The sequence below is a fragment of the Corythoichthys intestinalis genome, chromosome 19, assembly GCF_030265065.1.
Source record: "Corythoichthys intestinalis isolate RoL2023-P3 chromosome 19, ASM3026506v1, whole genome shotgun sequence".
Classification (NCBI taxonomy): Eukaryota; Metazoa; Chordata; class Actinopteri; order Syngnathiformes; family Syngnathidae; genus Corythoichthys; species Corythoichthys intestinalis.
In genome coordinates this window covers 19303331-19329166 of record NC_080413.1, presented here as the reverse complement: position 1 = coordinate 19329166, position 25836 = coordinate 19303331, and the positions used below count along the sequence as shown (strand labels likewise).

The 25836-nt window shown below is 37.4% G+C and overlaps 2 protein-coding genes across 3 annotated transcripts in view; one reads left to right on the top strand and one right to left on the bottom strand.

The window, feature by feature from the left end:
- nr2e1 (nuclear receptor subfamily 2, group E, member 1) lies at nt 1-18224 on the top strand. 2 transcript variants are annotated; one of them, XM_057822891.1, is made up of 9 exons: nt 1-530; nt 3182-3327; nt 3687-3774; nt 6696-6931; nt 7952-8098; nt 11849-11945; nt 12026-12178; nt 12256-12361; nt 15681-18224. In XM_057822891.1, the coding sequence occupies exons 1-9, from the start codon at nt 473-475 to the stop codon at nt 15841-15843; spliced, it is 1194 nt and encodes a 397-aa protein (XP_057678874.1). In that variant the 5' UTR covers nt 1-472; the 3' UTR covers nt 15844-18224. The 2 variants fall into 2 exon arrangements, with proteins under 2 accessions (XP_057678874.1, XP_057678875.1); XM_057822892.1 differs by having other exon boundaries at nt 2-530; nt 12029-12178; nt 15681-18223.
- The window catches only part of snx3 (sorting nexin 3), a 25508-nt gene continuing 14128 nt past the window's right edge, over nt 14457-25836 (bottom strand). The window contains exons 2-4 of the mRNA XM_057822893.1: nt 23002-23097; nt 22663-22787; nt 14457-18905 (exon numbers count right to left, since the gene is read on the bottom strand). Of these exons, the coding sequence (XP_057678876.1) occupies nt 18800-18905; nt 22663-22787; nt 23002-23097 (327 nt within the window). The 3' untranslated portion in view covers nt 14457-18799. The remainder of the gene's footprint in view (nt 18906-22662; nt 22788-23001; nt 23098-25836) is intronic.

The following is a 25836-nucleotide window of genomic DNA, read 5'->3' as shown; positions in this document are numbered from 1 at the left end:
GGAGATCTCCACCCTCCACCCCTCAGCTTCCAGCCTCCCATGACACTTGTGCTAAATATTAGCAGGCATTATTCGGGCCAAGTCGCAGCACAAAGTCACACCTGCGGACAAAACTCAATACGCCTCGGTGCTTGTCCTAAAAGATTTGGGGTTGTGTTTTTCCTCTCCCGACCCGGCCTCCACTACCTCCAACTTGACGCCTGTTGCGCGCCTACCGCAGCCGCCAACAGGTCACCTTTGCCGGGCTGCTAAGGGGCTGCGAGTCGGTCCGGTTCTCTTGTTGACCGGACTCGGAAGGGGAACCATGCGCCGCCGTGCGTGTTGAGCGTGGACTAATTGGGGAAGTTTGGACAGGGGCAAGGACCGAGAAAATCAAGAACTATTTCAAGAATTTGTCATAAATATATTTATGTATTTATTTTAAAAGAAGGGACATTTTCCGACCTGAACTTTCATCATTTGAGCATCCACGATGAGCAAAGCTGCCGGCTCAACAAGTGGTTGTTTGGATATTCTCAATGTCAAGTCAAGTAAGTGGCTCTTTTTTCTCACTAATAATACAAAGATTAAAAAAAAAAAAAAAAAAAAAAAAAAAAAAAACTATAAATCAAACAGTTGAAAACAATAACGTACTTGAAAGAACGCCAATTCCCTTGAAGCGTTTAGTCATTTTGTTTCAAAATAAAAGTTTTTTTTGTGTGTGAATATAAATAACTGCGTTATAGAAAGAAAAAAATCTATGATTATTTATATTGAAACAAAACATTTACAACCATTAAAAAAAAGATCGCTAAACTTCTCAATCTATACAATAATGTCTCGAAAAAAAGTCAGACATGTTATAATTGAATGTTTTCGTTCTGGTCTTATTTTGATGCAACATTTAACCACCGTTTTATGAACGTCTTTTGGCCTAAAACAATTCATTTAAGAGAGAAAAAGTCATCATTCAACACAGTAAAAATTAAATTCCTCACGTACTTGTAATAAATTCATATTTTAAATTACATTTGTATCCATTCAGCCAATTGAACGCCTCTATTTAATTTTCCTCTCCTCAGCATTAAACGCACTAAATCCCTCATATGTGTCATAGCAAATATACAATTTAAACATGACAACTTCCTGTGTGGCTGAGTGGACAATTTCCCTTAAAACTGCCGTATAACTTGTTGTATTTACACCACACCAATAGAGTCAATGTCATAGCAAATATACAATTTAAACATGAGAACTTTCTGTGTGGCTGAGTGCACAATTTCCCTTATACATAAAAACTACCGTATAACTTGTTGTATTTACACCACGCCAATATGGTCAAATTGACCCAAAACGAAAAAGTCGAAAGTAAATATACCATGGTAAATGAAAAATAATGATTTAATTTCTTTCAAATGACCTTCACGGTGCGTAAATCAATTTTAAGACATACATACATAAATAAAACACCATACTGAAACTTTCTAATACTTGATTAAAGGGCCTCCTGGAGTTATTGTTTTTCTTTCCACTGCTGGTTATTCCCATGCTACCCTTTGGGACGGGTCACTGGTGAATCATTGAGCAGGTGGCAAAACGTCAGTGTAATTACAACGACGCCCCCCAAAACCCTACCCCTGCCCACCAGCACTTTTTTTCGTTTAATATTTTTTTTAACATCACTTTCCCCTCCTTCTTTCTTATCAAACATTGGAGTCCATTTCCATACACTTCATTGGAGTTCGGTGCAACGAGTTGGTGCGCATTATTCTCATGGCGCAGTGTCACTCCCTAATCCCGGGGCCTATAGACCTGCGGGATAAAGCAGCTGTCGAGTCCCATTATGAGGGGGAGTTGGCAGCTTGTCGAGATGCGGCCAGTCAGACGAGCTTCAATGGGCCAAAATCATTAAGTTAACACTTTCCCCCCCTAATGTCTCCATTGTGGGCCTCCCACCACAGCCATTGTTTTACAGGGCCCGGTTATGACGCTTGCCCACTTTTATTCTAGAAAATGTGTGCAGTGAATTCCCATGGTCTGAGGGCCACTGTCCAGTGTGCGGGAGAGACAGAAAGAGAGCGAGGGAGAAAGTGAGAGCGTATTGAAGAGAGAGAAAGAATTAAAAGAAGTTGTATAGTTTAATATTAATTGAATCAAATTGCCCATGCAATCGAACCTTGTAAAAATGATTTTCAGTAAACTATATTGGTAAAGGCAAACCATGTGATTAATAGCAGTATTTAGTAGTTCTTGAAAAGGTAATAAATTTAGTGAGATATCCAAAAGGTTAACATGCAGAAAGATTTAAATTAAATGTCGATCAAATAAACAGTGATACATAAATATAATTAAACATTATCTGAATGACTGTTTATAGACGCACCTCCGCAATCCCAAATATAAACGATATATTTCTATTCCTGAATAATATTTTAAGACAAATTATCTTTGTTTTCTCAGTAATAATCATTATGAAACTAATGCAAGGATTGTAAATGAAAGCAATTCAAAATAGATTATATCCAACATCATAATGGCAAAATTGAAATTACCACCTGGATTAGAAGTGACGATCTCACTTGTAAAATATAATTTTAAAGGATATAATGATGGGACTGTCCACCACCATACCAGGGCAAAAATGTATTTCAGTCATAAGATTGTAATGAAATAAAAAGTCAATTATAATGATAAGTGGTATAGCCAAGATAGGAAATCCATGTGCTGGTTTCTGTAACAAGACCAGTTTAAAAACACAACTAATCTCGCAAGGTTCTGCTGGATTTGTTGTGTTTTGGGACTTGTTTTTATATCCAGAAACCAGCATGTTCTGGATTTCGTAGCAGGAAATGATTAGGCCTAAACGTTAGAAATGGTGACTGAAGCAATAGGGCAGTTTATTGTGATCATATTTAAAAAATGATTTTTCAATTTTTAAAATATTTTTCTTTGGTTCCACGTTTGAAAAAGCAACTATTTAATTTTGCGCTGAATCGATCAACGAACGAACAGTGCAATTTATACAGGAAAGCTTAAAAATAAGGGGGAAAAAAGTCCCAAGAAATGACTTCCAAAATTATGGATATAATTTTGAATTATAGTTATTTTTCATGTGATTTTTTCCATTAGATTGAGACATTCGTAACACCAAAAACGAGTTTTGAAATTGAAGTTGTTGCTGCTGAAATTTCCCAACATGCAGGTCGCATCCTGGACATCCCGTGCAAAGTGTGCGGAGACCGCAGCTCGGGCAAGCACTACGGCGTCTACGCCTGTGACGGCTGCTCCGGCTTCTTCAAGAGGAGCATTCGTCGAAACAGAACCTACGTGTGCAAGTCTGGCTCTCAGGTATAAACTCACTACCTTTCCTCGCTTTAAGAGACGCTTAGAAGTGGATTTTTCCAGCTGCGCCTGAACGCGTCACGCCAGAGGCGCTTAAATAGCTCGACGCGCTGGTACGTTGTAATTTATCAGGTGTAATCCAATCTAATGTGATGAAAGCGAGGATTCAAGGAGCAAGGGGCGGGATAGTACTTAGCCCCCCTTTGCACACCCCCACCTCCCTTCGCCTGTACTGAAGGGAGTTGATAAATGCATGATGATGATAGCACCTGGAAATTGGTCTCCTGGGAAGATAATAGTAAGGATTCGAACGTGCAGCTATTATATGATAACACTTTTTTCTGGTCTACGTGTGTGTTTTATAGGGTGGGTGTCCTGTGGATAAAACTCATAGAAACCAATGCCGAGCATGCCGCTTGAAAAAGTGCCTGGAAGTCAACATGAATAAAGATGGTGATTTTCTTAAAATTTTTACCTTTTTTTTTTTTTTTATCACACTGCTTTTTGATTTACAATTATTCTTATTCTTTTTACATCGGTGTTAACCTTAATTTTTCTCAACTTTGAAAATTGTTTTTGCACAATGTATTGAACACAAATGGTGAGGCAATACACATGAAAAAAGTTAAGTCACATATATGGCGGAAAACACAGACAAGGCTGAAAAAGCAGTTTCTGCTCTTGCACCCTTCTTTAAAATAAACTGTATTTTAAGCCAAAAGAACTATTGTGTTTGATAGAACAATATGTCTATATGCTGCCAAAGCAGATTCATGGCATATTAAGCACCCCAACTATTTTCAATTTGTCCGTTTTACCCTGGAGACCCCTGTTTACAGAAGTCACGCAACCGCTTTTGTTTCAATCTAGCCATAAAAAGAAGGTAGGTAATTATATTATTCGAAATGTCTGTCATTTTTTTAGCTTAGAATCATTAATTGTTGTCTAATATTTAGTTGTTTTTTTAAACGACTTAAAAAAATTATTCACTCGCATATTATAAACTTTTAAACAAATTACGTCACAATGAAAAAAATGGTGTCTGTAAATATGTCAAGGATATCTACCTCATAACTCGCTTGATTGTATTTTTTTGTTGCTGTTGCATTTTCCCCCGATATTTTAGATGCTAAATAATCGATTCAAAGAAAAATGGAGAGGGGGGGGGGGGAATTAAAGGGTAAACTCGACCACTCCTTGATGTCTGCGATTTCTGCATCGTGACCCTTGTTATTTTACCATGTTCCACAAATAAAATCCCCCCAAAATCCAGTTGTGGCCATTCACTATTGTGTCTTGACACTCATGGATACATGCTACATGGAGTTTTTGGATAGAAAAGAGGTAAATACGCGATAATCTCGTTAAAATCATGGCGTCTTTAATTATGCTCTCACCTCCAGTTAGGGTTTTGCTGTTTAAATTTTTTTTAAATGCCCTCCTGGTCAAAATGTTTCTTTCCCCAGAAAATTGATATTTTAAGCTTTCCAATGATGTATCACACATGCATATAGGACAATTCTGAAATTTGCCCAAATTGGGGGTCTCAGAGTGAAACTTAAAGTCACCTGAGTGTTTTCCGCCATATGGTTTAAAAATGGTCTTATATGCATGTGTGTTACATCATTGGAAAGCTTATATCAATTTTCTAGGTAGGGGAAGAAAAATTGTAAACAGGAGGGCATTTGAATAAAAAATTTTTTGAACCCCTAGAACCTTCACTCGAGATGAGAGCATGAGAGAACAAAGAAGACACCGTGATTTTAACGAGATATTATCACATACTTACCTTATTTCGATGTAAAAACTCACACGTCTTACAGAGTGTCAAGACACAGCTGTGAATGGCCACATTTGGACTTTGGACTTGGATTTTATGGGCGAAACACTGTAATATCACAAGGGTCGCAATGCAGAAATAGCAGACATCAAGGAGTGATCGAAATTTTCTTTTTCAAATATTTACCCTTTTAAACGTCCGCCCCCCAATTTTTCTTTGTTTGGATCGATTATTTATCATCTAAAATATCGGGGAAAATGCGACAGTAACAAAAAAAACAACTACGCGATAGTTATGAGGTAGATATCTGTGACGTATTTACAATCACATTTTTTTCATTGTAACGTAATTTGTTCAAAAGTTTACAATATGCGAGCGATTAATTTTATAAAGTTGTTTATTTTTTTAATTAAATGTTAGACATCAATTAATGATTCTAAGCTAAAAATGATAGACATTTCGAATCATAAATAAGATAACTTCTTTTTATGGCTGGGTTGAAACAGAAGCGGGTGCGTAGCGTCTGTAAACGGGGGTCTCCAGGGTAAAACTGACAAATTAAAAATAGTTTGGGGGCTTAATGCGCCATGAAACTGCTATGGCAGCATATAGACATATTGGTCTATCAAACACAACAGTTCTGTGGGCTTAAAATACAGCAGTTTATTTAAAAGAGGGTTGCAAGAGCAGAGACTGCTTTTTCAGCCTTATCTGTGTTTTCTGCCATTACATACTGTACACATATATTTTAAAATTTAATGAAATATTTTTAAACAAATAAGATCTTTTATAACACTTGGGGCTGCTAGAATGTTTTGTACGCTCAAGGATTTTTATCACACATTGAACATTGCATTACATGTTGGCAACTGGCAGGTGTAAATAAATACATGCAGTACAGAGAATCACTCTACATGAAATCGTTATAGGTCTTTTCTTTGCCAGAAAACCAACCACTTTTGTAACATTTTTAAAAAGTACTATTTATTGAGCCTTGAGAATGTCAAATTTCTTAAAACGTCTTGTCTTATGTACAAGGTGTTACATGGACTTGCCCCACCTCCCATGCCGGAGGGTCTCAGGACCAGGGCCTCCTCTAGATGGAAGTGTGAGGTCCCAATCAGAAAAACGGCCTTTGGTCACAATTCTCTCTCTGTAAAGGCTATTAAAATCTGGAACAGTTTACCACTCGCCATCAGAGAGTGTCCCACAATACGAACCTTCAAACCTCAGCTCAAGCAGTGGTTGAAAGTAAACCAGTCCTGCACTCACTGACTTTGAAATTCTTAGTAACCTATTGTATTGTGCTGTTTTATTGTAATCTTTTTTTGTTGTTGTTGTCTTTTTATGTTACCTGCCTAGGGACTGTGAATATAAATTAGCATCTTTGCTACAATCTGGCATATTTACATCTTTTAGATGTTCATCAATGTGCACTGTCCCTATTAAATAAATAAAATAAATATCTCAATCATTTTGCACATGCTACTATCACCAAAATGCTAGTTTTTCTAAATGTATTTTGAATTTAAAATAACTAACTTTAAGAGATCTCATACAACTAATACTTATACTTCTTTTGTGCCGTTTACAGCCGTCCAACACGAGAGAGGACCCCGAACATCCACTATCCGAAAACAGGTGGCCTTATACTTCCGAGGTCATAAAGATGTGAACGGGTCATCAACACATTTCCCAGGATCCTCTCTGCCGGGCCCCCCTTTTTTCACTACTGTCACACAACTGGAGCCTCACAATTTAGACATGAGTACAGTGGCCAGCACGCCTGAGAGGCAGGCTATCGTGGGACTGGCTCAGCCCACCCCAAAGGTGACTTTTTGATTTTTTTGTTTGCATGTTTGTCCCATTTATTAACATTTGCGGGTTCAAAATGATATTCAAATTGTTGAATGACTCCATAAAGGAGTAACTATTCAACATATTGCTGCATTTGAAATGAAGCAAATTTTATGATTGAACTTCCAACGGTGACAAAATTGAGAAATTTGTGGTACCCCTTCACAAAAATATGAAATGCTTATAAAACATTTTTTAATGAAGTGCAGAAAGTGACTATATAAATGAACAGAGAAGGTGGCCTATTACATGCCAAATAGGGAACCTATATATTGTTTAGTTATTAGTTTGGGTTTACATAATTGTTATTAATGCTGTTTAACACTTTATCAAGTGTAAAAAAAAAAAATGCAACAAATTTATAGATTTAAAAGATAGTATTTTTAATTGAGGCTACATTTTGTCTTATTGGTTTTTTCTCTGGGTCCTTACTTTGGTTATTCACTAGTCAATTTTAACATGAAAAGCCTTATGGACATTAAGCGTGACCAGCAACCTGCCAAAACGTGAGCCCACAAATAACTGATGAAATTTGATATTTTTTTACAGTCCTTTTTTAATTATAACATAATCAGTAAGTGATAAGTTCTCAAGTTGTTGTACCCAAACTAAATATACTATAATAATACCTTAGGTCAATGGGTCATGTTGTACCAGGATACTGCATTTTAATTTCCAGTCCCCTAAATCTTACTATATCTACTTCAAACTTCAATATTAAGTGTAAATTGGTTACAGTATTATTATTCTTCATACGATTTTAATTTTTTGCAGCCAGGTTAGAAGTTGAAATTCTTGCCCTGATTTAGCCCATAAGAGGCACAAATCCGCCAATTAGATTTCTCACTGCAAATCCGCAACAAGCAACACTAATCATCGCTAAAAAGCAGGTGCCATGGCTTGGAATTTAACCTTTGCCGTGTACAATGAACCCGACTGTTTCCCCCCCAAACACATCAGAGGTGATAACCGCGTCCTTTCCCCCTCCCGCAGTACCCTCACGAAGTCAGCGCCACCCCCATGTACCTGTACGAGGTGGCCACCGAATCGGTGTGTGAGTCAGCGGCCCGCCTTCTCTTCATGAGTATTAAGTGGGCCAAAAGTGTGCCCGCCTTCTCCACGCTCCCCTTATCTGACCAGGTACGTTAAAGCGTTTAAGCGCGCGTGACGGGAATTAAGGCAAATGAGGGAGGTGTGGGGGGGATTAAGGAGCGCGCTTAACCTTGAGAGGAGGCCCGGGGGAGTTCAAACATGATCGCTTTTGGAGGACATAAGTCGGAGGAATAGGCAATGCACTTTATGGACCACGGTAACAACTATGTGAAGAAATTGCCTACTTGCAAGCCCCTGTCAGCCATCCAATTGGATTTAGCTCTGGGTTTTCTAACAACAGATCATATTCAGGCTTATGGGGAGATGGAGTCTACAAAAATGGACTTCGGGTGTAAAGCAGAATACATCCTGGACTTGTTGCCCATCAATCGATTTTGAGGGATGGACAACCTTTCTGAATTAAAACCACGTCAGTAAGTAGGAACTGATTCCCCACTGCCTGCATGGAAGTCTGGCGAATGAACCAACACATAACCAGCGACTTCAGAAATGACAATTCCTTTATATCTTTTCATTTATAGCCACCACGACTATAAATAGATTACCATTTATCTTCAGTCCCTGAAATCTTTAGGCACAAAATCACAAATTTTAGTCTTAAATGTGCAAGATTCTCAGTTTCAGGTCAGTCCTGGTTCTAGCAATCCATTACTTTATACAGGGTTTCTACAGGTATCATCAAAATCTCATTTAATGCTTCTCAATGCCACTTTAACCGAATTGAATACCTATGCCCGACTGCAGATAGTTTCACACACACAAATTATAAGTAGAGTTGTCCGATGACTTTTTAACCGAAATCGTCCAACTCCAAAAATCCGATATCAAACCGATACATGCGGTTGGGGACTTAACAATATTATAACTAATTGTATTGTGATGATACTTTAATAATGATAAATGTAATAACTTCAAGGATGTCTGAGAAACATTCTGTGAAAAATAACGGAACAACTTTAACTGAAGTTCTGGGAAAAGTGCCTATATTGCACCACTATATTTAATGTTGAAATCAAAATAGTGCAAACGTGAGTTTTTTGGATAAAGTGCAAGTGCAACGTGCCAGTAAGGCACTGACATATCACATATGGCTTGCACAGGTGCTTCTGGCTCAAAATAAAGATGCACAGCTTCAGTACAGTGAATGAGGTGTGTAATAGGTTTATAATTAATTTCTTTTCAATCATTTTTTCATTTAATTTTTGCACCATGAATGCAAATGATATGCTCACATAACAAATCTCAAGCATCTTAGTTTAGAGACATCTTATGGTCAATAGCCATAACTGCTAGGTTGTGACCAGCCCTTGAACAAAGGCAGAAGGCTTCTACATTCACTTTGAATGCAACATGCATATGGGCCCAAAACCGATAATGAAAAACAGACGTCACTATTATCCAATATCATTTTAAAAGGATTTTATCGGCCAATATTATAAGCTACCTGATAATATCGGACAACTCTAATAAATTATACAAACAAAAAAAAGTTTCTTTAACCGTCAACTTTACATACTTTTCAATGCCTCGAATGTTTAGTTCAATGCTTTTTAAGGTTTTTGCTTTTTAACAACCCGCATAAACCCTGCTAGAGTACAAATCTCATTCAGGCTCGGAAGTAGATGAAGCCTACACCAGCTGACTTCAGGAGCAAGAACAGATTAGGCCCTCAACTGGTTATCAGTCAATCACAGGGCACCTATATGCAGTGGGTTGGCTGAGGGATTGATTGGAAATCCAGGTCTGTATGTCTGTTGATACAGTCACCTCGGGGAAGACACCTAACTCTACATCGCTTCCAGGCCAGCATTGCGAATGACAAAGTTTACAATTGCCTAACAATGTTGAAAAAAATGCTGGACAACCATTCAAACTCATTTTGGAGTAGGAACTTAAGGGAACCTAGGCACCTGAACCATTATGCCATCAATTACCGATTGCTGGGCCTTTGCAATATGTTGATACAGTGAGGAGCAGCCCTGTGATTTTGCAAGTTCACCAACTTAGAAAATAGGTGGAGGTCTCAAATTTCAATCGTTGATGCATTTCCATTCATAGAGACAATCTTAAAAAAAAAAAAAATCAGAAATCACATTGTGCGATTTTTTAAAAACAATTTATTTGTAATTTACTGGGGTTCGTAAGTATTTGTACCCCTGAGAAAATCAGTGCTAATATTTAGTGCAGAAGCCTTTGTTTGCAATTATAGAGGTCAGACACTGTCTGTAGTTGCTCACCAGGTTTTCACATATGGAAACAGGGAATTTGGCCCATTCCTCCACACAATTCTTCCAGATCAGTAAGTTTTCAGGGCTGTTTTTGGGAAAACGAAGTTTCAGCTCCATCCAAAGATTTTCTATTGGATTGAGGTCTGGAGACTGGCTAATCCACCCCAGAACCTTGAAATGGTTTTTACGCAGCCACTCCTCGGTAGCTTGGCTGTGTGCTTCGGATCATTGTCATGTTGAAAGACCCAACCACGACTCATCTTCAAGTCTCTGAATGAGGGAAGGAGGTTGTGGCTCAAAATCTGATGATACATTTCACCATTCATCCTCTGCTTCATAAAGTACAGTCGTCCTGTCCCCTTGGCCGAAAACCAGCCCCAAAGCATAAGGTTTCCACCCCCATACTTCACAGTGGGGATGGTGTTCTTGGGATTGTACTCATCCTTTTTTTTCCCCTCCACAATCGACAAGTAAAGTTTGCACCATAAATTTCTACTTTGGTCTCACCTGACTACATGACTTTCTCCCATTACCCCTCTGCATCATTCAGATGGTCTCTGGCAAACTTCAGAAGGACCTTCACATGTACTGGCTTCAAGAGGGAATCCTTCTAAGCAATGCATGATTTTAAGCCATTGCACCGTAGTGTTCTACTGACAGTAGCCTTTGAAACTGTGCATCCAGCTCTCTTCAGGTCATTGACCAGCTCCTGCAATGTAGTTCTAGGCTGAGCCCTGACTTTTCTCATCCTGAGTGGTGCCCCACGAAGAGAGATTTTACTGAGAGCCCCAGTCCTAGGTAGATTACCAGTCATGTTTAGCTTTTTCCTTTTCGAACAATTGCTTGAACTGTTGGTTTATTTTCACCAAGCTGCTTTCCAATTGTCCCATAGCCTTTTCCAGCTTTGTGTAGCTCAACATTTTTTTCTCTTGTGTCTTTCGAAAGCTCTCTGGTCTTGCCCATGGTAGCAGTTAGATTATGACAGACCTTAGGGTGCACAGGTGACAATATTGAGCTCAAACGGGTGGTGGGTGGGTGGTTACTCATGGGGTAAAGGCGGACTTTTTTTACGGTTGACTGACAACTCTTTGAGTGTCATAACTTTGCTGGTTCTCAGGGGTACAAATACTTATGAACCTTAGTAAATTAGAAAATAAATTGATCAATGTAATTTCTGGATTTTGTCTCTATGAGTGGAAATGCATCTATGATTTCAAACCTTTGCCTATTTTCTAAGTGGGTGAACTCGCAAAATCCAAAGGGCTGCAAAATACATCTGCTCCTCACTGTATATGCAACCCAGGACGGATGAACCACAAGAATGATTTTAAGTCAGTGAAATAATCTTCATTGGGAATGAGTCTGTTCAACCCAGAGACATTCTAAAGATAAACAGACACTGTCCGAGAGACATTCTTAAGTTATGTTAACAGTTTTCCCAGAAGTTGGGACGCTGTTGCATTTGCTCCATGTTTTCTTCCACTTCTCATGTAGACATGAAATCCACTTGTTCCATATGTCACACAATTGACTGTAATCATCTTTGCAGTTGATTCTGTTGGAGGACGCTTGGAGGGAATTATTTGTCCTGGGAATCGCACAGTGGGCAATCCCAGTGGACTCTACGACTCTACTAGCCGTTTCTGGTATGTAACCGAGAAAGACTTGCTGTACTGGGCCTCTATACACCCTGCCACCTTCTTGCGTTGTAATGTTGCGTCATCAGCAGGGATGAACACCGAAAACACTGAATCCCAGCGGATGAACAAGATCATGTCCGAAATACAAGCACTCCAAGAGGTAGTCACCAGGTTCCGACAGATGAGGCTGGACGCCACAGAATTCGCCTGTTTGAAATGTATCGTGACGTTTAAAGCTGGTGAGAATCCGCCTGCTGTAGCCAATAGACCCCAGTATGAGGATTGTATCCTAACAGCCCCGTTCTTGTGACCTAAGTCCCTACGCAGGGCGGTGCAGAATTGAGAAATTTCCGGAACGCCAGCGCCATTGCCGCGCTACAGGATGAAGCACAGCTCACGTTAAACAGCTACATCCACACCAGGTAAGACTATTTTCTAGTTCAGCACTGCGAAGGTTTCTATAATACTTTGAATATCTTCATTTTTTTAATGGCAACTACACTTAACATTCATGCTTGGTCTCATATACAAGAATTGTTAGACATCGTTGGCAATGATTAGTGGTGGCTGTGCAGTCTTGTGCCAGCCTATAAACCACAAATACTACACATACAAAGTATAAATACTTTTTTTCCTTCTCATTTTCATTCATGCATTCAACCGCTTATTGTTTCATTTGTTATCTAAGCATTGTTTCTTAGTCAGTTCATAATACAGTGGTACTTCTACTTACAAAATTAATTGGTTACAGAAGTAGTTCTGTAAACTGAAAATTTAGTAAGTAGAAACGTTTTCCATGAAAATGCCCTACTCCATTCCAAGACCCCAAAAATTCAGACATGTATCTTTTATTAAGCATAAAAATGCATCAAAACATGTAACAAATACATTTTAAAATTAGCTTATTGCACAACAAACATAAAATGAGAGTTTTGCATAATGTAAAAAAACTAAGAATATCAAAAAATAGACTCACGCAACGCTGTCGGAATACCTCATGGCCCGGGTGTCAAATGACGAGGACGCTGGGATCCATACATACACATACAGTAGAGATCCATTCTTAGCCAAATGGATGTCAGGAAGATTCCAGGTAATAGCCAATGGCAGAGCAGCTATAAGTATGTTATGTTCAGTAAACTGGGAGCTGAAAGTAGCAGCCCATACTGTATTTTTGTCCTTCGTATCCTGAAATTTCTTTCATAACAAGAGGCAATATTTTCCTGTTGAGGCATGTCATAACCAGAAAATTCCGTATGTAAAGATGTTCGTAAATAGAGTTACCACAGTATTTGCAATGTACCGGAACACTTTTGATTGGATAAAAGTCAAGCCACCACAAGTTAATGCTATTTCACTTATTCGCAGCCATTGAGAGCCAGGGGTATAATAAATCAGATTTCACTGGGAGGACAGACAATTAATGACGTTAGAGAGTTAAGAGTAGGGTATGTCAGGTTAGGGTGAGTGCCACATTTAAACTCATTGGCTGCCCTTGACAATTACAGATGTTTGATGCACTTCGACTGGGGATTAGTCACTCAAATTTGAATTGATTTGTATTGCCGTCAATGGCAGGCAAAGAGTTAAAACGGATTGGATGTGACAGACATGACTAGGGCTGTAGCTATCGATTATTTTAGTAGTCGATTAATTGATGAACTAGTTAGTTCGAATAATCGAGTATTCATAATCGAGAATACCTGAGCTGAGCCTCAAATGGTATGAAAAAAAAAAAGGATCTATGTAGAACAAAAGAATAATTGGCTAACTTACATGGCAAAAGTCCGCTAGCTTAAATGCTATAAAATCTACGTTTTTTTTTTTACAATGCTCTTAACAAATGGTTCAAACACATATGCCCACAAAAAACGGCTAAATATGCCTATAAAGTTAATTAAAAATGCATTTAAAAAAAAAAAAACATTAGCTCAAACAAAAACTTAGCTTATGTTGGTCTTATGTTGGGAGCAGCTGGATTCAGCCATGTGAAATGAGGCAGACTAGAAGGCAGTGTATCCACCCAAATCAATACAATTAAATGCAAACACTTGCAAAACAAACCATTACAACTCCACTTTAATTAAACGAATACTCAAATCAGCAAAATTTAATTCAAATCTTTTTTTCTAATCGAGTACTCGAGTAAATCGATTAATCGTTGCAGCACTAGACATGACACTAACAACACACAATCGATTCTTCTACTGACTCAAGCATCAAATTGAAAAGTGAGTCAATTTCTATGCAAAGCCTGTTGGCACTGTACCAAATTATTAAAACGGATATTTTGATTGTCTACTTTTATCAGTTATTGTATTTTCCTGTTGCGCCAGTTAAATCAAAACAACTGCTTGTACTTCTCGATAAACATAGTGTAAAAAGTATTGAAATGTACCTAATATGGTGTCAGGCGGACTAATTGATCAAGCCGATTACAGCATATTACCCATAATTTGACATTGGTTACATGCAAGCAATGTAAAGATTGCTGTGAGATTTGACTCGTACCACCTGTTTTGGTTTAATCGGGTGAATGAGTTTTAACATCTGATCAATTTTAAACATGTTAAAATATACCATATCAACACTCCATATCAGTGTCTCGGATAGCATCCTTTAGTACGGTATTTCTCAAATAGTGTGAGTGTGTGTGTGGGGGAGTGTGTTTGTCAGAGCGATGCCGAGAGTGACCCATGTGACGTCGGGGAACATACTTTTTTGCTGTACTAGAATAAAATGTAATAGCACATCCACTCTAGGTGGCAGTGGCGCGCCCATTTTCAGAGTATGCGCAGTATTTTTAACCAAACAAGAGCACACAGCAAAGAGCGATATGAAGAGCTAAGACGAGGAAATATGACGAAGCGTATGCAGCGTTTGGCTTTGACTTTTAATACAGTGGGGGATGAGGAAAGCCCAGTCGGTCTAAAAATGTTTGCAACTGACAGCAAGAAGGCAAATCAATTAATACGTCACTTAAAAACATTAAACCCCAATCACATTGACAAGTCGCTTGTTTTTTTTTTAATGCAAAGACGTGGCGAATATAGCCAACAATCATCCCACTTTGTCAGTGTCACATCAGTAAACCTGCGAGCACTGTTAGCATCCTATACGGTGGCATACCAAGTTGGTCAGTGCAAAAAAGCAAAAACTGTCCCTGTCCAATGACACTCGTTTCTGTTCTATTAGTGTTTTTTCGGTCAAATGGTTTGGCATATTGTTCTTATCCTGAGTTAAGAGTTGCTTGTCAATTGGAATGTATTATTATTTAATTATTTTTATTAAAATTTTCAGTAATAATGGTCCAAAAATGTACCTTAAGTATATTTTTACAGTTCAGGTTTGATTTTTTTTTCTTTTTTCTTTTTTTAAATTCCGGCAAAGTGATGCACTTTAAGTCTTTTCTGTTACAAAAAAAACAATGTTAACAAAGTTATACTTTATTGTAAGTTGATATACATTTTTTACTTTCACATTAAAAAGGACACAATGTTATGCAGAGGTGTACCTATAATAATATTAATTTTATAGATAAATGCTACTATTTAGAGGCGGCAGAGAGTTAGGGGGGAGGGGTGTGTGTGAAGCATTTAGGTTTTCCTGGGGGGGACATAATAGAAAATAATTAAGAAGCACTACTTTTGTAAAACAAGCGAACAATCTTGCAACCCTTTAGTTGTGTGATCTCCAGTGAGCTTGATGGTATTTTCCGTTAACTACAATAATGCATTGCAGGTACCCAACTCAACCATGTCGTTTTGGCAAATTGCTGCTGCTCCTGCCGTCTCTGCGTTCGGTCGGCCCTTCTACCATCGAGGAAGTCTTTTTCAAGAAGACCATCGGCAACGTGCCTATCACCAGGCTCCTCTCCGACATGTACAAATCCAGCGACATATGACCTCACTGCCCAACCCGCCTGCCTGGAGTGAAAAGACTTAAACATGAAGGGGCGGAGGGGGCCCACGGACCCACCCAGCGCCATAGTTAGGAGAAGCACATCTGTATGAAAGACGACACGTCAAGAAAACAAGTTCATCAACTAGCCTGTTAACAGGGGCTCTAGTTAAAGGATTAGCGTAACCACCGTAATAGATTTACCTATAAAGAAGCACTGGTGTGGACAGAGGCGAGCTATTCATGTATACAGATGACTAAAGACTGTGGAGCAGCTGCCAAGTGATTTGACAAAGATATGTTCTATATGAAAATAATTTCAAGTGTCTGTGAGACCAATGAGCTTGACGACCAATTTAATATTTTATTGCTGTGTTCAATCCAAGTGGAGGAAACCAAAAAAAAAAAAAAAAAAAATTGAAAGAAACACACGAGAATGGGTGATATCAGTAAAACCCCCCTCCTCATCTGGTGTTAAAATCAAGTGCACCTTGAAATGTAGAGAAAATGATCTCTGTGGGGAAAAAGGAGGGGGGATTTGCAATGGACTTGGTGTGTATTTAAATGTTTGTATCCAAGCGCAACATTAAAATGTATAGGTCAACTTAAAAGTTAGACACTAACGTGGATTAAAAAAAAATATTCAGCACTTGGGAGCTGTTTTGTTGAAAAATATGGTGGTTTTATTCTGTTGTAAATACTTGGGAGTTATAACTATTTAGAGGTGAAACCATATGAATAAAAGACAATGAATTGAAAAGTTTTTTTTCCCCCTCAATTTTTGATAGAAATCAGTGCATTGCCACATTGGTCAGTTTAAACTGCAAAAACACACTTCCTTAAAACTTGTTAAATTCTCTTGTTTTTCAGTATAAATACTAGAAATAAATTATATCGGACTCAGACTTCTTGAAATGAGAGAAATAGCAAGCTGACAATAAACTTGGACCTATTTTAAGCAACAAATGAGGATATTTAATCTTTAAAAAAGCTTGTCAGAAATGTTCTTATTTCAAGAATATTGTTCAAAACATTATTTGAAAGCAAATTTTTCTTGAGTTAGGTGAATAATTACCAGCTTTGAGATGTATGGGTTTAATAATAAATAGTAATATTTACTAAAAGTGGAATAACCTGACGCATTAACCTTTTAACTAGTCTTTAACACTCAAAACAAGATGCAGAAAATTTTTGACTAGATTTAAGAAAAATAATCTGATTATGACGGTATAAATTTACAGTGTAGTGTGCTTAAAAAAACAAAAAAACACTGTACACATGGTTAAATGAAAATAAACTGGAAAAAATATGGGATTTTGAAACTAAAGTGAAAACGGGTTGGAATTTTAATGGGCAAAAAATGTTTTTACAATATCATAAATACAGCAAGTATCATAACATACCGTACATATGAATGTAGAAACCTTACGATTCTGATGCATTATTAGTATCAGTATAAATAATTGTATAGCATTTTTAAATACATATTTATAACAAAAAATAAGGTCTTTAAGTATTTTTTTTAACAACAAAACCAAATGTATTCATTTTCTAAGGGATTGTACTACCTATTAGTGCTGCAACGATTGATCGAGTAATTCGATTAGACAAAGAGCTTCGAATTAAATTTTGCTACTTCGAGAATTCGTTTAATTAATGTTGTAATGGTTTGTTTTGAAAGTGTTTGCATTTTACTGATTTGGGTGGATACACTACCCTCTAGCGGCAACAGTGAATATGACAACTCATTTAACATGGCTGAATCCAGATGCTTCCTTATAAGACCAACATAAGGTAAGTTTTTGTTTGAGCAAATGTTTTTATGCATTTGTAATTTAAAGGTATATTTAGCCGTTTTACTTTTTGTGGGAATATGTGTTTGAACGATTTGTTAAGCACATTGTTAAAAAAAAGTTAGCATTTTATAGCATTTAAGCTAGCAGACTTTTGCTACGCAAATTAGTCAATTGTTCTTTTGTTATAATTGGATCATCTTTTTTTTAAATACCATTTGACGCAAAGCCCAGGTATTTTAATTTTTTTTGTTCCGAATCCGATTACTTATTTATTCGAACTAACTAGTTCATTGATTAATCGACTACTAAAACAATATAGCTGCAGCCCGATTACATATAACCTCAAATAATCTAAATTCTCATTAAGATTACTTTTACGGCTCTCGTTCCCTTTCGTACGGACATATTTATAAGCAATTTAAAAAAAACTATGCAATTGTGCATTTGACATTTCACCGATTTTATTGGAAAATCTTCAAAATAAACAACAAAAAAATGGCACAGCAGTATATAAATCTCAAAATGCGTATATAGCCAGTAGAAATACTGCAGTTCCCTCTGTGTAAATTGACTTTCTAGAAAAGCGATGGTGACAATAGGGCAAGTGCTGGTTGCTGGACACACACGCACACACACACATGCTTCGTTGTTTCTGTAGAGTTGGGCTGGAGGGGTACATATATTTTTCATCTTGAAGCCCACTAATTCTGTGACATGCCAATACTGACTACACATTGGATTTGACTTGTGGGTCTTACGAGAGCTTTACACACACGGAAACGCTCAAAGTTACTAGATAAATGAATATATTCAAGACATATAGCTAACGATAAATACAATTATACACCCATGTTAGTGGCATTTCCAGACATCTCGAGACCGCATTATGCTGCTCTGTGATTAAAAGTGGGAAATAAAAAATGGAGGCGGTAACTTAAAAGTGGGTGGTGAGCGATATTCATATATATATATATATATTTATATTTGGGGAAGGAGTTTGGGGCTGGATTAATCTTTGATTTTTTTTTTTTAAATAATTGTCTGAGAAGAACCAGAAGCTGTGAAGAGTGAGAGAAAGCGCTTTGGGTTCAGTAGCCGGAGCTCAGCCGAGAGGGCGGGCCAAGTCAGGTTTGAGTAGGAGCGGACTGCGCCATCTTCTCTTTCTTAAGCTTGTCTGACTTTGGACGGGGTGTAGTGCTTGTCCACAGACTCATCCTGTAGAAACATGTGCAGGCACCGTTCGTTCTGGGCCAGAGGGTGACCGGCCACTCTGAAAACACACACATGACCAAAGCAGGTCACCGGTCAGAGGTGCCAAAGAGGACACAAAATGTGTTTTAATGCAAAACCAGAAGTGGGAAATTAGTTACCTTTTATTTATTGTTGGGGATATCTGTAAAATTCGCTGCAGAATTTGTATTAAATTCTGTTCTAATTGATCTTAAAAGTGCCTCTAGTTTTCATTTCTTTCGATGAAACCTGTAAGAACCTTGGTTTTACCCTTTTGGGTGCATGTGATTAGCTTTCATAGACCGCAAAAAATAATGTCCGGATCTGGCCCCGAGGCCTGCCATTTCACATAGGCGCGGTAGCAAGGTCGGAAAATGGTGATTGGTTTGCGCGTGCTCAAAGGGAAGAGCGACCTTTCCAGAAAGGATTCAATAACCAGTCAATGAGCAAAAGCAATGTAAAGTAACTTATTAAAAATGACTTGGGGAAAATCAATTTGCCGTTATGTCTTTTCCATTAAAATTTGGAGGGAAATGTTCTTTCATCGAGCCACTCTGACATTAGTTTCGACTCAGTGTCCGCGCAGATGACGCACAAAGGCTTATAAAAATAAATGCCCCTTGCACCTGAGACTCAGAGGTGGTGGTGGGGGGCTGAACATGATGCCATTATGGGTTGGCATCTTCACTCATAATGGGAAATACAAAGTAGTTCAGACAAATTACACGCGTTAAACTTCGGGAAGGAGTTTAGGTAAGGAAAGACAATTGTCAAAATCAAGCTGAACATCCAATAAGATAACCTCTTCACAAACTCTTCATCATTTGACGAAGCAGTCAGCCTGTATGAAGTCTATCAACAATAACATAATTAAAAGCAGCGTTTTATTGTCTGGAATGCATGCGACAACATCTTAATTACCCTCACATTGTCATCAGAAAAAGAAAATTAAGGATTTAAATTTTCTTGGCGCACTTGACGTTCAAACTGAAGCATTGATACATTTGCACATGAAACAAAGATAACTACCGCGTCTGCAATCAAAGCAAATAATTACGTCGGCACGGTAACTTTTATTGTTAAGCAGCTGAGAAACAAAAGCACTAGATCACTTGCAAACATACACTGTAATTTAAGTTGCAATTATCATAAATTAAACATCACAAGAGAAACAAATATGTAGAAAAGATGTGCTTTGTGAAGTACAACCAATGACTAAGGAAGACCTGTCTAAGTAGGGTTGTTTGTGGTAAGACCAGTGCATTGTTAAAAAAATAAAGTTAGCATAACTTAGTTTTGATGGAAAACTCGTCGTTTAGTTAAAGTTATCGTCGAAGAAGAAAATGCCCTTGGGTTACGCAAGGCAGAATCAAACCTTTATATAAACTCGATTTAACTTGAATGACATATTTATTATAAAGTTAATCCAAACAGGGTTCATACATGGGTCTCCCCTATGACAGCGCATGGTGATTATACACGCTCAGCAGGAAAAAAAGTACATTGTTTTCAATTAATTATAGCCACCTGGATGCCAAAAACTGTATGGGGGAAAAAAAAAAAAAAAAAAAAAAAGTCCGCTAAACCGGACGCTCATCTGTAAGCATTAGCCTAACGCTAATCGTAACGTAAATGCTATACTAACGCTGAGAGTTACATTTAGTGTGTGCTGAGGCTAAAGCAACATTGCATATTCTCTCTGGCCAAGAAAACAAATCTTACCGTGTGTGCAAGCCTGCATGGAGACTGGAGACGACACACTGGCGAGTCGGGAAGGGAGTGGCGCAGCACACCCGAGTGACACAACCAGACACTGCTAACGATGCTAACTAAGCATTAAATGTCACACATTGTGAACATGTGAGGGAAACTATTGCGCATTTCGTCTCCTTCTCGTCTCGTCAGACAAAAACCGGCATTGGCCTTGTTATGTTTTAGTCTCCCAAAACAAATTTTTAGCTCGTTATCGTCTCGTCATTGTCATGAAAAAAAAGTGTTCATTGACAAAATATTTTCGTTATCGTTGACGAAAACGATACTTTTTTATTTCTAGTTACTCAAAAATGCTAATTTCCCCCAAAACTTGATAATTCAACTCACTTTTATCAAATTAATGGTGTCAACTTGATGAGTTACAAATACTCTGAATCAGTTACTGGAGAAAAAAGACAGCTTACATAATATCTTAACACTTCATTGCATGAATTCTGATCAGCTGAATCAGTATTCTTTTCTCAAATGTTTTTATAGCTCTGTTGGTTTGATCAGAAATCATCTAGCTGTCCACTATATTAACCACTGTCATATACCTCATTTGCAGTTTTATTTTTACAGAGTGGAAAAAGTTTGCCGCAAAGTATTTTGTTTTGATATTAGCATCCAGTACATTAAAACAGTGTCCCCAACCAAGTACAATTTAAAAATCTTTCCCTTATAGTACCATTTATTTCATGTTGCTGTAATTTTATTATCAGATTTATTGGGCTAAGTTGGGACCTTGAATCATTATTCATGTTATATCACAGGGAAAGATATGATGAATGAGAAAATTCCTTAAATCTTTGAATAATGTTCCCAAGTGGTTAAGGCATGCGTAATAGAAGGAGCAGCAGTGTCCATTGAATGGAAGCACAAAATATCATAAAAACGCCTAGATTCCATTACATCCTACTTAATGACATTAATAAATGCTCCTTCTATCATGAATTCTAAAATTACATTGCAAAAATGCACTGTACTCAACTCCACTGTGCTGGTACTTATTAAACCAATGATGCGGAATGGCCGTGAGATATTCGGATAAAAGCAAACCAGGGGTGTAATAAATCACCACACAACACAGACATATGGTGTATAAATAAAATAGATTCAGTCCCAATGATGGCGATAAACGTCAAATCCATTTGGACTGGGAAGGGCTGACAATGATTTCTCCTACAGTATTTCAAATGGATTGGACATATATTGCTGTCAAGGGCAGCCAAAGAATTATTAATTAAAATACAGGGCTATTATTTAAATCAATAATTACATAATAGTAGGGCTGTCAAAATTATCGCGTTAACGGGCGGTAATTAATTTTTTAAATTAATCACGTTAAAATATTTGACGCAATCAACGCACATGCCCCGCTCAAACAGATTAAAATGACAGAACAGTGTCATGTCCACTTGTTACTTGTGTTTTTTGTCTCCCTCTGCTGGCGCTTTGGTACGACTGATTTTATGGGTTTAAGCACCATAATGTAATGTAATTATTGACATCAACAATGGAGAGTTACTAGTTTATTTTTTGATTGAAAATTTTACAAATGTTATCAAAACAAAAACATTAAGAAGGGTTTTAATATAAAATTTCTATAACTCGTACTAACATTTATCTTTTAAGAACTATAAGTCTTTCTATCCATGGATCGCTTTAACAGAATGTTAATGTTAATGCCATCTTGTTGATTTATTGTTATAATAAAGAAATACAGTACTTATGTACAGTATGTTGAATGTATATATCGGTCTAGTGTCTTATCTTTCCATTCCAACAATAATTTACAGAAAAATATGGCATATTTTATAGATGGTTTGAATTGTGATTAATTACGATTAATTAATTTTTAAGCTGTGATTAACTCGATTAAAATTCTTAATCGTTTGACAGCCCTAAATAATAGATATTACAAAATATTTTTGTTGGGCCTGGGACACTATCAATATTTTCATTAAGTGCTCCGAGAACACATTAGACCCAGAATTCAGTTCAAATCTGTAAACTGAAGCTCTATATGATATAGTGTGCCTTACTTATTAAGGAACTGCTCCAAACCATGTCTCCTCTCCTCTATGAAAGAATCATCAAATATCCCATCATCCCCTCGGAAGGGCAGCTGTCGGATGAGCGCTTTACCCGGCAGGGGTGGCACAACAACCTGAGAGAGAAGAGCAGCACCAGGAAAATTAGTAGCAGCACTTAAAATGGGCACAAAGGAGACAACGAATGCTGCATTCAATGTAAGCGCTGTAAATTAATTTCAGAGGGCTGGCTCAGAGGAGGGGTGCTCCAAACATTTTTGAAGGCTAGATCTCTAACTTGTATTCATCGGTAAGGCTGTGAAAATCCAAATAGGTGCCCTCTTCCCTCACCTTGCTCTCCCTCTCCAGCTCCGCCCTGAGCCACTCAAAGTCACTGTAGCGTCTCCGTACACTCGACTCCTTCAGCTTGAAGATGGGAAGGTTTGTCTGAGGATAAAATGGAAAGGGTTAAAAGGAGACACTCCTTTCAAGATTCCCCATTGCCGATGCCTCTCCAAATGAATGAGGTCATATGAAAATGGCAAAAATATGACAGAAAGTATGGCGGTCAACATTTGTCTTATGACATTTAGTTTTCATAATAAATCATTCGTTGATAGTTTGTGATTTTTCATTAGATTAAGTTGTATTGTTGTGTTTTTGTTTTCCAAGTACTGTTAGTTTGAAACTATAGTATTTAAAAAGGTTTTGCCATTTTTAAAGGAAGTTTTAAATTTTTTTTTTTTTTTTAAATGCTTAGTTTTTTTCTTTTTTGAATATGGAGTATTGGTTAGGTAAGAGGTTATAAAGGTCATATTACAAAACACACTGGATATTGTTTTGAATTTGGGATTCATACCATTTTATTTCAAATAAAAAAAGTAACTGTCAAATATACATAAATCAACACTGTCCATATCCATTGGATCTGTTTATAAACAGGTTATAACACCTTGATGTAAAACCATATCATAGTTTTGTAAATCGAAATAAAGTTTAATAAACAAAGATTACTTTCACATTAAATTTTACAAAATATTCTAGTTTTTGAGACCTGTATTGAGTTGTTTTTGTTTAGTTTTTTTTGTGTTGTTTTTTTTTTAATGCAAAAAGTAGAAATATGTAATATATCAAAAGTATTTTGTCACGTAGTTTCCGACATATTGTTTTGAAACTTTAGTATTTAAAAAGGTTTAGTCGTTTTTAAATGAAGTTTTTAATTTTTTTGTTTTTAAAATGCTTAGTTTTATTCCTTTTTTTATATGGAGTATTGGTTTGGTAAGAGGTTATAATGGTCACAGACAAAACACACTGGATATTGTTTTGAATTTGGGATTCATACAATTTTATTTAAGATAAAAAAAGTAACTGACAAATATACATAAATCAACACTGTCCATATCCATTGGATCTGTTTATAAACAGGTTACGACACCTTGATAAAACCATATCGTAATTTTGTAAATAGAAATAAAGTTTAATAAACAAGATTTCACTTTCACATTAAATTTTACATAATACTCTAGTTATTGAGACTTTATTGAGTCGCTTAAAAAAAAATAATAATAATAATGCAAAAAGTATAGATATATATCAAAAGTATTTTGTCACATAGTTACCAACATATACTTTTGAAACTATTTTTTAAGGAACTTTCAGGTCGAGTATCAGAGCATAAAGTTCAGAAACTTTGTTTTTATGTTCCAAAGAAAGGCTTTTCTGCTGAACAGCCAATCACAGATGAGTATTTCACTACGTAAAAACATAGGCCAGTTGACATTGTCCTAAGTGGATGAACAAGACAGATTTTTTCCATTAGATTTAATAAAGATGCACAAAAAACAAAAAAACGTTCAACTGGACTGAATAGGAAAATTGAAAATGGCCTCCAAGAGACAAAAATCACTTATGTTCCAATCACCAAGGTCTGCAGCCCTTAGAATGTTTTGCCGTTTTTTCACATTTTCCCAAATACGGGAGCTGAGGAGACGCAAGAAAATCCTCCGTTGCTGTTGAGCACTTGAGAGTGGCGTTCTCATTTGAAATAGGGGAGATGTTTCGACATTGACAGAGAACACTGGCTCAAACAGCAAATTACAGCACAATGCCAAACCTATTCACGAGTCCTGACAGCACATGGCCATCCCATGACAATGTACCAACAAGGAGGGGCTGAATGAGGATTTTCAATAGTGAACCGCATTGACAGAAGGTCAGAATTCATGGAAGACACCGCCACAATGGCAACGCAATTGAGCAAGTAGGTTCAGCATACCTTTCAGATATGAACAGCAGACTGATCAATAAGCAGATGTCTAGAATAGTGTGCGGTAAAAGGGATGGAGAGTTAACTACAAGGCTGAGTAAATGACCGTATAAAAGAAAAATAAGAAGGGTTGTTTGGAGGGGGTAGGGGGGGTTCCATAAAGGAAGAGCAGGAAAACTAGAGAGCTCGGGAGCTTCATCTGGTCTGCGCTGGACTAATTGAGGAAAAGAGGGAGGGCAGGAGTGGTCTTTTTGCTCTCATGGTCTCTTCCTTTCAGTCTTGTTCCTCTTTATTCCCCGCGCTCTTTGATAATGCATCTGATTTTCTGCCTTTGAGACTGACTGTTGTTTTCAGCGGGAAAAATAGGAATAGGTTTTCTTTCCTCAGTCGTGTTCTCAGCCTTTGTGATTCTACCCAAGTTTGAGAAAGTGAATCCTTTAGCCACATTTCCACCAAGTGCTACGGTTCAGTTCACTATAGGCTACGTTCATACCACAGGTCTTAATGCATGAATCTGATCTGATTTTTTCGTGTTTTTCCAACTCGAGTGAGGCATTAACTTGACGGTCTGAACGTGACAAGTCGCATAGAACTGGACCATTTCAAATCCGATCTGGGTCACTTTCGTATGTGGTTCAAATCCGATCTCGGACACATTTTTCCAGAATGTCGCGGTGGTCTGTATTGTCAAGTCTCCCAAATTGGAATTCATGCAGCAATTACGTCATCAAAGAGCGACAGAGACGCTACGGTAGCGGTGCAGCTGTGCATTATTAGCGCCTAGCTTGCATTGAACATGGCTTTGGGAAAGGGCCGGGCTTGACAACAGTCATAAAAAAATAAAAACGGGTTGAGGATAAGCCTGAGAATTATCGGTTTTCTCCCTGCTCTATATATTTCAAGATTGCTTACATGGCCGA